We start from the raw sequence: 10967 nt of genomic DNA on the forward strand, positions 1-10967 counted from the left end.
CAGCTACCCCCCAATCAATAAAAACCAATAAAATACATAGCAAACTGAGGTTCTGCCCCCTCCAACAAAAGGCCTGCCCCCCCCACAAAAATCCTGGCTACGCCCATGCTATAGAGTACCCTCCCCCAGATGGCAATGGCATGATAACTTTGGGGGAGCATCACTGCACAACTAATAAAGCAGAAAGATGTGTGGATGGTCCAGGATGAATACACCACTATTACTGCATCAGGGACATGTTGCAGAATATACCCTCAAAAAGGCACCAGTCTAGGAAAGCTCTACGTTGTTGAAGAAATAGTGGGGGTAAACTAGACAGAATGGGGACAGAGATGGTTGTTACTGCAGATATTAATATTGCGTAGCGTGAAGCAACTGGATGCATGAAAACTGACTCCTCTTGCTATAATACATTGTCTATATCTGTAAGTTTGATTCAAGCTTTAAGTGCAGAACTTTCTTCAAAACAGAACAAAAACATTAAAGATACATCCAAATAATTCCATACAATATCTTATGCATGTCCGGCACAGGCTCAGCATCTTATAAGAAACAAAAGATAATTCCAAAGCGACCTAGAAACAAATTTCTCTCTCCTTTTAACCTCCATTTTGCCTGGAGCGGCATTCACATTCTGAAGAGGCTCATTTTCATATCCTTACTCCCACAGAGCCTGAGAACAAAGACTACAGCCACCACCCCTCCAAAATGGTGAATTTGCAGTTCAATAGCTTCCCATGTGATCTAAAGTTAAACACCTTGTCAGAGCTAGCACAGAACAATAACAGTTAATTATCAACCCATCTAGGAGCTCAGAAAGCTTAATGTAACTCCTGGGAAATCCCTAGGTCAAAGCCTTCAGCAATACACATTCAGGTATTCTCCATTTCTGTGTGAATTAAGCAATTATACATAACAATTGTAACCTTTTCTTCTTCGCTGATTGTCAACAGCAGTCCAACTACAACCATTATCTCCCTCCTTCTTTTCCAGGTGATGTATAGTTAGCTTTCGACTCTTGGCTCATTCCCCTCCTGCCCCCCTAGACATGCTTCACTTCCCATGGGGCTTTGCAGTTTTCCTCCCATTCCTCCTGGGCCTGGCGTCGGACCCTCGCGATCCCTGCTACGATGCCAACCATCACCCGCACTACTGCCTCCCTGAACTCTCCGAAGTGGCCTCGGGGCGCCTGGTGGAAGCATCCAGCACGTGCGGGAACCCTCCCGGACGACTGTGCGCCTTCCGAGACTCCGCCGACCCAGCCTCAAAATTCTGCCAGCGCTGCAAAGAAAACGCCCACTTGCCAGAGTTCCTCACCGACGCCGAGGGCAGCGCCACTTGCTGGTGGTCCCAGCCAGCGGCTAACGCCACACTGACTTTGGCTCTAGGGCGCCGGGTGGAAGTTCTCTACGTGGCTCTGCGGTTCTGCTCCCCACGGCCAGAATCCCTTGCAATTTACAAGTCGATGGACTACGGGCGCACCTGGGTGCCCTTCCAGTTCTTCTCCACCCACTGCCGGCGGCGTTACCATTTGCCACCAACCACCGCCATCCTGAAGGCCATGGAGCACGAGGCGGCTTGTGTCGAAGCCCAAACGGCCCCCAAGCCTCTGACTGGGGGGCTGGTGGCCTTTATGCCCCTGGCAGGCCGTCCCTCTGCCAGGATGTTTGAGTACAGCCCCGTGCTCCAGGACTGGGTCACAGCCACCGACCTCCGCGTGTCGTTTGACCGCATGCACCCGACACGGACGCTGGGGTTGCGGAGGAAGGAGGCGTCCTACGGAGTGGCCGAGCTGCAGGTTGGGGCCCGGTGCAAATGCAACGGACACGCCTCGCGGTGCGCAGCTGGCCGGGACGGAGGGGCGCCCCAGTGCGAGTGCCGCCACAACACAGCCGGGCTGGAGTGCGACACCTGCAAAGCCTTCTACTGGGACAGGCCCTGGCAGCGGGCAACCCCCAAAGACGCGCATGAGTGTGTGGGTGAGGCAGAGGGAGAGGCTGAGCGTGCAAGGCCAAGAGTTACTGTGTGTCCACAGCCGGGCTGGGCTGCTCATTTAGAGCTCTTCCACATTTCCTTTTGTGCCACAGTTCTAGGCACAAGTCTGGGTTTTCCTGGTCCATGTCTGAGTGGGTTTCCTCTCCAGAGCGGCGGTTCTCAGAGGGGCTTAACAATCAATCCCTCTTCACAGGGAACTCTGGGAATTGTAGTCCTGTGAGGGCAATAGGGGTCTCTGAACAGCCCTTAAGCAGCTACTGCTCCCATAATTCCATGGGGGTAGCCATGGCTGTGGCATCACAGCATTTTGAATTTACGGTGTGATTGTGGCCCAAGTTTCCTTGGGCCCCCTCTTCCAAGATTTAGCTTTGTGTATTAGATCGTAGCCCTGCTCACATTCTTACAGCCACGTTTAACAGCCTCGAGGGCTTTTGCAGCACAATTCCATGTATCACAGAATGGTAGAGTTGGAAGAGACCGCAAGGATCATCCCACAGAGGGACAATTTAATTTTTAAGGGGGGCTGTTTGAGAATGAGTTATTAACAGTTAATGGCCTTTTAGGCTTCCTCCACGTGAATAGAAGTTCACTTTTTGAATAATAACAATTATATGTCACGGGGAGGGGGCATCAGGATTTTAGAGATGCTTAGGTGGGGCATGGCCCAAAAAAAATTGGGAACCACTGATTTCTAGTCCAATCCCCAGCTATGAAGGGATCCTTTTGCCCAATGTGGGGCTGCAAGCCATGACCCTGAGTCTCATGCTCTACCAACTGGGCAGAGATTGGGAATCTCAGGCCAGAGGAGCCAGATGTGGCCCTCCAGGCCTCTCTACCTGGCCCCTGGGGCTTTCTCCAGGCCACACCCACTCCCCAAGCACACATCCCACTTGCCCTGCTTTCCACCCCTCCTTGGGTGTTTTTGCCTGGCTAGAATGTGTCCTTGCTTCTTGCTTGCCTGGATGAAAGGAAGGCAGAGGTATGCGAGCGTGTGAAGAAACAAGCCACTGTACAAAAGAATACTTAACATTCATTGCTCCACCCACTTTTGCTTCTGGCCCCGCCCACCAGTAATTTGTGGCCCCTGGGTGGTTGCCTAGAAGAGAATGTAACCCTCAGGATGAACAAGTTTCTCCACCCATGGTTTAGAGTATTGGACCATTTTCACTGGTGCAGACAAACACTATTATAATCCAGGCTCTCGGACAAAGGTGTACCCTGACTACTGGCAGGGCCGGCCTTTGTTCAAGGAGAAATTGGGGGCTGGGACATGCATCTACAGAGGTGAGGGGCTCCAGGGGTGCAGGGGGTGATGGGGGTTCTTGGGTGGGGAAGAGATTTCCACAGGGTTGGGAGGGGGCAGCTGGCAGAGCTGACAGACCCCCTTCCTGCGTCCTCAGCTTGCGACTGCCACCTCCACTCCCACCGCTGCCGCTTCAGCATGGAGCTCTTCGAACTCTCGGGGCGCCGAAGTGGTGGGATCTGCTTGAACTGCCGCCACCACACGGCAGGGCGCCACTGCCAGTACTGCCTGCCAGGCTTCAAGCGTGACCTCAGCAGGCCCATGGAGAGCAGCAAGGCCTGTAAAGGTGAGTGGAGTTTGTAGGGGCAACACACCAGTAGAACCTGAAAACAGCAGACAGATGAAGGGGACGTACCTGGGTGGGCTTAGCCCTGTCAGTGTCCAAAAAGCCACAAGGGAAATAAGAGAAAGTGAGGGCACAGCCTCCTGACAGCCTGGATTTATTTGTCCCTCTCACGCTGCCCGGAATTCTAGGAAAAATTGTATCTGTGTAAGGTTTCAGGGAATTTTGATCTCCTGCTCCCCTAAAATGGCCACACTTAGAATTAGGGAGAAGCAATGAGAGTTAGGCTGCTACTAGATGGGTGTTTATGGTGGAATAAATGCTGTGCATGCACATACTTTTCTTTTTTTAATGTTGGCATCATCAAAGCACCAGCCCACATTATTTTTCATATTTAATCTGGAATTCACCATCAGAAATCCATTAAGTAAGAGCAACCCACTGTATTTCTGCAGTCACCACTGGCGTGGAAGCTTGTTAGTGCGTTGGGGGGGGCAGTTCAGTGAGTGGTCCCTAGAGCCATACACCCCTTCCTCCATTTGCTCCTGAGCACAGCTTCGTCCCTTTGTTTTTGACATCTCACATGATACGAGCTGGGCTGTTTCCACTGTTTGCCACATTCTGAAGGCATGTCAGAATTGAACAATCCACGTTGTAGGGGGTATTCTCTCAGGATCTCAGCACATGGGAGGAACTATCTTGGAGACTGCCAGCACCTAACCTACCTCACAGGGCTGTTGTGGGGAATTAAATGAAGGGGAGTACCATGTACACCACCTTGTTCTCTTTGGAGAAAAGGTAGGATATAAAGAAATTTATTTTTTAAAAAACCAGTATGCTACCTCTGTCAGATCTTCAGAACCTGAAGATCACAAGTCAAGTTAGCAACCTTCCCCCTTCCACTGAGGGGAAAGTCCTTCAGCTATCTTCTGTGTAAGTTGATGTGACCTTCATGGCTTCTTCCACCAGGGCATCTTCGGAAATGTAGTTTTATGAAAGTCCTCATAATTCTCAGAGATCCTTGAGCTTTCTCATTAGAGTTCCTTGGGTGGGGAATGCCGTGATATTTATAGTGGTAGCATAGGCATGTCTGAACCCTTTCGATTTTGGAGTCTACAACTTGAGACTTATAACCTTTACCTAAGTTGTGTGTGGCAGGAGGGGTGGTGGAGAGGAGAGAGAGTGTTAACAGGCCCTCCGCCTGGGGCACAGCAGTGAGAACGTCTACACAGCATTGGAGCAACTAACAATGGCACCTTCTCAGAAGACCGTGCTGGGAGAGGGAGGGGCAGATCAGTTTCAGAGAAGCTCGCAGCATTCTAAGCCACTAACACCGTCTCCCCATTTTGTTTCCTCTTCAGCCTGCCAGTGTCATCCCATTGGTGCGGTTGGCACCATTTGCAACCAGACGACAGGGCAGTGCCAGTGCAAGAATGGAGTCACCGGCCTGACCTGCAACCGCTGTGCTCCGGGTTTCGAGCAAAGCCGAAGCGCCCATGCCCCCTGCATGCGTAAGTGTGGCCACTTTTCCTGAATCCTGCTTAGAACCAGCCGTTCATGACGGTTCAGTCAAAAAGGCTATGACACCCATCTGAGCCGCTGCTTAACTCCTGGAGGTCAGAAACCTCCATTTCTGGATGTTCAGAACTGAGTACTGATGCTTGCGTACCCAAAATGGTATCACCCGTGCTAAACAGAGTGGTTTCAGCAGCATTTGGCAGAAGTGTGATATGAAGCGGGGGGGGGGGAGGCTAACAGAGACACCCCCCCCCCACAAAACACCCCAATGGGGACTGAGCACGCTCAGTAGCCACAGAATGCTGACTGAGGCTGTGTACGTACAATATTACAGTTTGCTCCAGTGCACACCCACAGCTAGCGCCTGAAGCCGAGTACACAATTAGCCACAATCCGTATGTGGCTTGTAGCTTCTTGAGAAACCGCTGTTGATGCATTTTCCTTAAACCAGCTGCCACCTGGTTTGAAAACGTAAGCCACAGTTGAGCTGAGGTGTGTACGTCAAAGATAGCTATTGCACATGTGCAGATGACAGCTTCGTTGGAGTTGTGATGGGGGGGGGCTGTTGGAGGCACGGGGAAACAAAGCAGGGAACAAGCATCAGATGAAGACATCCTCTCCCCCTCGCTGGTGTGTACAGCAATTTTTTTTTTAAACATAGTGAGAGGGGCTTGACATCGGTGCATTTCAAGCTGCTAATTTGGACATAGCCTGATGGTTGGGGGAAACTGACAATAAATCCTGTTGGGAGGAAAAAATAGAATAGAGTATCCTATGGGGGGATGGCAGACTGGCTGGGAAACTGAGTAGGAGCACTTGACACGTCTGTAACATAGACTACATCTTGGGACCCTTTTTTTCTACCCATTGTCTGGTTGTGGGCATCTGCATATGGTTTTCAGTACAATAAAAACAGAAAGTCTTACAAAACAAAAACAAAACACCCTCAAAAACAGGAAGAAAAGTTCCACTCTCGGTAACAAAATACAACTTCCAAAAGATTAAGTTAAAGTAAAGCACTCAATTGTACGTTATGTACTGAATTTGTAGGTTGTACAAACATAAAGATAAACTTTAAATATTCCATAAAATGAAATATACGCTACAGGCAAATATTAAGAATGCAGTCCTATAACCTGCTTATGGGCCAAATGCCTGTTAAATGTAAGTGCTCCTTAAAGGAATCATCCAGGCACATTCAACATAAAATCCTCTTCAGTGGCCAGACATTTTGTAATCTAACACAATAATATCTCTAAAGAATAGTGGTTAGTGCTGTACCTCGGCTTCGGTGGAGGGTTGGGGGGAAGGCCACATGGACACATCCCAAGACATTCTCTTATCATAAAGACTTCAGAACTGGAGTATATATATGAAACTTCTGCAGTACAAGGTATTTAAATCCTGCACAGGAAATGAAAATATAAATTCTTGGAATTAAAATAAAGTATGCACGCTGTAAGGGGTGCATCCTTAATATTTGTCCGCTGTATATATTTCACCTTATGGAATATTAAGAGTTTGTTTTTATGTTAGCATAACCTACAACTGAGAATGTTTTACCTTAACTGGGTCTTTTTGAAGTTTTGAAAACTCAATAAAGTTGCTGCCGCCACCTCACTGCTGTATTCTGTTCAATATGGTACCAAGGCAATATCCTTTTCTATATTAAAAGTTTCATAAGCTAGCCCTATCTTTCCCCTGATCCCAGTGTAGTAATATATCAGCGACTATATTTTTCAGTGGTTACCCATTTGTGGGATGCTGTCTCCAGGGAACCACGACTCGCATTGTCATTGTCAATTTTTAGGAGCCAGAGTAAGACATTTTTATTTACCCAAGCTTTGGGTGGTTAAATTAGCCTCTGTTGCACAGCTCATCTTTTAGTGGGGTGAGGTAGGAATTGTCTTCCTTATGGCATTGCTGGGTGAGTATTTTAGGAATTTTGTGCCATGTGTTATTTTCTTCAATTTGGCTTTTAATTGATTTTCTCTGTTTGTATATTATGTTGCTGTAATGTTGCTTTGATATATTTTGTTGTTGTTGTTGAATAAAGAGCCTAAGGCCTCATCAGCACTATCTCTATCTATCATCTATCTATCTATCTATCTATCTATCTATCTATCTATCTATCTATCTATCTATATCATCTATCTATCTATCTATCATCTATCTATCTCAGTATCATACCATTTTAAACAGTCATGACTTCCCCCAAACAATCTTGGAAAGTGTAGTTTGTTAAGGATGCTGAGTTTTAAAGAGGCCTCTATTCCCCTCACAGAGCCTAGGACTTGCCGATCAGAAGGTTGGTGGTTCGAATCCCCGCGACGGGGTGAGCTCCCGTTGCTCGGTCCCTGCTTCTGCCAACCTAGTAGTTCGAAAGCACGTCAAAGTGCAATTAGATAAATAGGTACCGCTCCGGCGGGAAGGTAAACAACATTTCCGTGCGCTGCTTTTGGTTTGCCAGAAGCAGGTTTAGTCATGCTGGCCACATGACCAGGAAGCTGTACGCTGGCTCCCTCGGCCAATAAAGTGAGATGAGTGCCGCAACCTCTGAGTCAGTCACGACCGGACCTAATGGTCAGGGGTCCCTTTACCTTTACCTTTATTCCCCTCACAAAGCAACAAGACCCAGGGTGGTTTAACAGTCAAGCCTTCTTCCCTGTGAACTCTGGGAATTGTAGCTCTCTGAGGGGAATAGCATACCCTCCAACATTTCTCTAATGAAAATAGGGATGTCCCATTCCATAACAATAATTTTACTATTCATACGCCACCCATCTGACTGGGTGGAGTATAAAACATTAAACATTTTTTAAAAACCAACTTCCATATACAGGGCTGTCTTCTAATGGCTCAGCGGTTGGAAAACTCTGTACTAGGGTTTCCATACGTCCGGAATTTCTCTGACATAGCTGGCAAATTGGCGTCGGAAACAGTGTCCGGGTGGAAACCACTGAAATGTCTGGGGAAATGCAAGTGTATGGCCACACCTATGTCAGCAAAAAAAAAAAAAAAAGGCTTGACAACTTTTCTGGCTGGATTTTCACTTTTTGAAATATGGCAACCCTACTCTGTACCCTCAACATTTCTCCAATGAAAATAGGGGCATCCTAAGGAAAAGTGGGACATTCCGGGATCAAATTAAACCAGGACGGCTTCTCTAAATCAGGGACTGTCCTTGGAAAATAGAGACACTTGGAGGATTCGGAATAGAGGTTCCTTAACAACCCTCCGCATCCTTAGCAAACTACAGTTCCCAGGATTCTTTGGGGCAAGCCCTGACTGTTTAAAGGGGTATGGTGCAGCTTTAAATGTATAATGCAGAATGAGAATAATATCCTGCCAATGGTGGTGAACAGAAAGCCCCTCCAATAACCTTTCCGTCACTGTTCTGGAATGAGAAGGCGCTTTGAGAGGCTCTGCCTCCAAGTAGTTGCTAAAACAGGAAATGAGGTCATAGCTGTGGAAGCACATGTGTTCCAGAAAACCTTTGATCTTTTATCTTTCTGCAGGCGATGCTATATCAGGAAATAACTTCATAGGTAGTGTAAAGATCCCATCTGTAATGGAACTGATGCTGAAGCATGCGAGATAGCCAGGCTCTGGCCTTCCAGGGTGATTCATTACTAAAAATAATAATATTCTCTTGAGGTCTCATGTGCAATACTGAGGGTGGTCAGCATCAGTTTGGGTGAGGAGGGTGTGGGTGACACCCAGTCAAATCATGGAACCCACTGTAGAGCTGAGGAATACTGTAAGTGACAAGTTCTTCATCATTCTGTAATCAAAAGCAGAATAACTGATCTAAAAACCAGCTGGTGCAGCTAGACTTAGCTGCGGACATGCCGTGCATTTAAAGCACATGGCTGCCCCCAAATAATCCCGAGAAACTATAGTTTACCCCTCACAGAGCTGCAATTCACAGAACACTTAACAAACTACAGTTCCCAGAATTCTTGTCACACCAAGTTTTTCTCTCTGCTGGGCAATTTTTTACTTTAAAAAATCAAAATCGAATGGCTTCTTCTATATCTTCCCTCCCACAGGGATCCAGGAAGTGATGACGACGACAGTCGCCCCGCCACAGGAGTGGAATGCAGGTGAGAAGGAAGGAGTGGGCAGGGGAGGGAAATGTTATTTTGCTGGAGGGTTGATTTGGGGGGGTGGTTTTACACCAGCCTAACCTGATCCATTCAATAGGTACTGAATGCCAGACCCACTGTAAGCCACCGCGAGGACGGGTCCAGATGAACCTGAGGAACTACTGCAAAAAGGATTACGGTAATTCACACTTGTGTCTGAAACCGCAGCTCCCCACACCCTTTCCGCTCTCTGCCACCAACCTCGCTGTGTGAAGTTGTTCTTTACAAATGAGCGAAAAGGAGGTTGAACCCAGAAGCGATGCCAGAGACCTCTGACATAGCTCACTGGGTCGAGCATCAGATTCTCAATCTCAGGTTCATGGGTTCAAACCCCACGTTGGGCAAAATATTCCTACATGGCAGGCGGGTGGTCCCTTCCAACTCTACAATTCTGTAATTCACCTTTTCTCCTCCCCCTCCCCCCCAAAAAAGCCTGCCAGGAAGCCCTAGGGCCATGAACTATCCTAACTGTAGGAAAGATTATAGTTTTGAAATGGGAAACCCTGGGAAACCCCACCTTTAAAGGAAAATGTAAGGTGAGATGTGCAGGCTTGTTCATGACATAGTTCCCACTATCTGCACATCATTGCTGGAAGCACAAGCCTTCTGGAAAGTATTGGGGTTTTGTTTTGCAAGGGATGACATGCCCAGCAATGACATCACAGGCTTGAAAATGGGGGCCAGCTTCTGGGTAGGGAAGAGCACAACAACTTACAAAGGGGGTGAAATGCCCCACGTTCAATCCCAGGCATCTCCAGGTAGGGCTAGGAATGGCCCTCTGCCTGAATCCCTGGAGAGCGACAGCCAATCAGTGCAGACAATACTGATGGAGGTGAACCAACCGTCTCACTCAGTATAAGCCTTGTCCTTGTGTGTGTGATGCCACAGCTGCAGGGCAACACCATGCAACGGTTTGTTGCGACTTCCTAAGGGTCATTTCTTCCTTTTTCTGCCCCTGCCAGTTCTCCGTGCGCAGCTGCTGTCCATGGAGAAGTCTGGCACGTGGTGGCAGTTCACGGTCTCGGTCCTCACCGTCTACCGCCAGCGCCGAGTGCCCATTCGGCGGGGCGAGCAGCCGCTCTGGGTGCCTGAGCAGGACCTGGCATGCCGCTGCCTCCACCTCCAAGTCGGCAAATCTTACCTGGTGATCGGCAACGATGAGGAGTCGCCCGACCCTGCCCGGTTAATCCTTGACAAAAACAGCCTGGCCCTGCCTTGGAGGGACGCCTGGGCACACAAACTGCGCAGTTTCCAGCAGCAAAGCAGGCGTGGGAAATGCAGACTCAGCTGAATCAGCACGGGGGGGGGGGGGGCAGGGAGGTGGGCAGAAGGAAAACAGAGTGAGGGAATGGGGGGGGGACAAATGGGTACATTTGGTGATACCCCTCCACTTCCCTTGCTATTAGAGAGCATAAGGGAAACATTTGGATTTTTAAGTGTTAGTAGGCCTCTCTTACCTCCTCCATCCTCTCCTGTGTGGCTAGTAAGGAACGCTTGAAAAGAAGTCAATGCCTGTGAATCCCAAGGCAACCTGACCTGATCTGCGCCTGTCGAACTGAAAATGTGCAGACTGGAGCGTAATTATCCCTCCGCACGTGTCTGAAATTTACGACGCAGTTCTCCGCTCAAAGAATAAATAAGTAAATGCCAACATGCATATTTCAAGATAAAGATGCGTTTAGAAATAATGTACATGGAGATAAATGATGTATTTAAATAC

The 10967-nt window shown here is 48.3% G+C and overlaps 1 protein-coding gene across 4 annotated transcripts in view; it reads left to right on the forward strand.

Annotated features, from left to right (window-relative positions):
* NTN5 (netrin 5) overlaps window positions 1-10967 on the forward strand; it is a 38466-nt gene extending 27499 nt beyond the window's left edge. For all 4 annotated transcript variants that reach the window (XM_083409246.1, XM_083409244.1, XM_083409247.1 and 1 more), the window contains 6 exons: window positions 994-1979; window positions 3396-3584; window positions 4943-5092; window positions 9152-9205; window positions 9306-9386; window positions 10210-10967. In XM_083409246.1, the coding sequence (XP_083265372.1) occupies window positions 1049-1979; window positions 3396-3584; window positions 4943-5092; window positions 9152-9205; window positions 9306-9386; window positions 10210-10538 (1734 nt within the window). In that variant the 5' untranslated portion in view covers window positions 994-1048 and the 3' untranslated portion in view covers window positions 10539-10967. The remainder of the gene's footprint in view (window positions 1-993; window positions 1980-3395; window positions 3585-4942; window positions 5093-9151; window positions 9206-9305; window positions 9387-10209) is intronic.

This window comes from Podarcis tiliguerta (genome assembly GCF_965153285.1).
Source record: "Podarcis tiliguerta genome assembly, chromosome: 13".
Taxonomy (NCBI): Eukaryota; Metazoa; Chordata; class Lepidosauria; order Squamata; family Lacertidae; genus Podarcis; species Podarcis tiliguerta.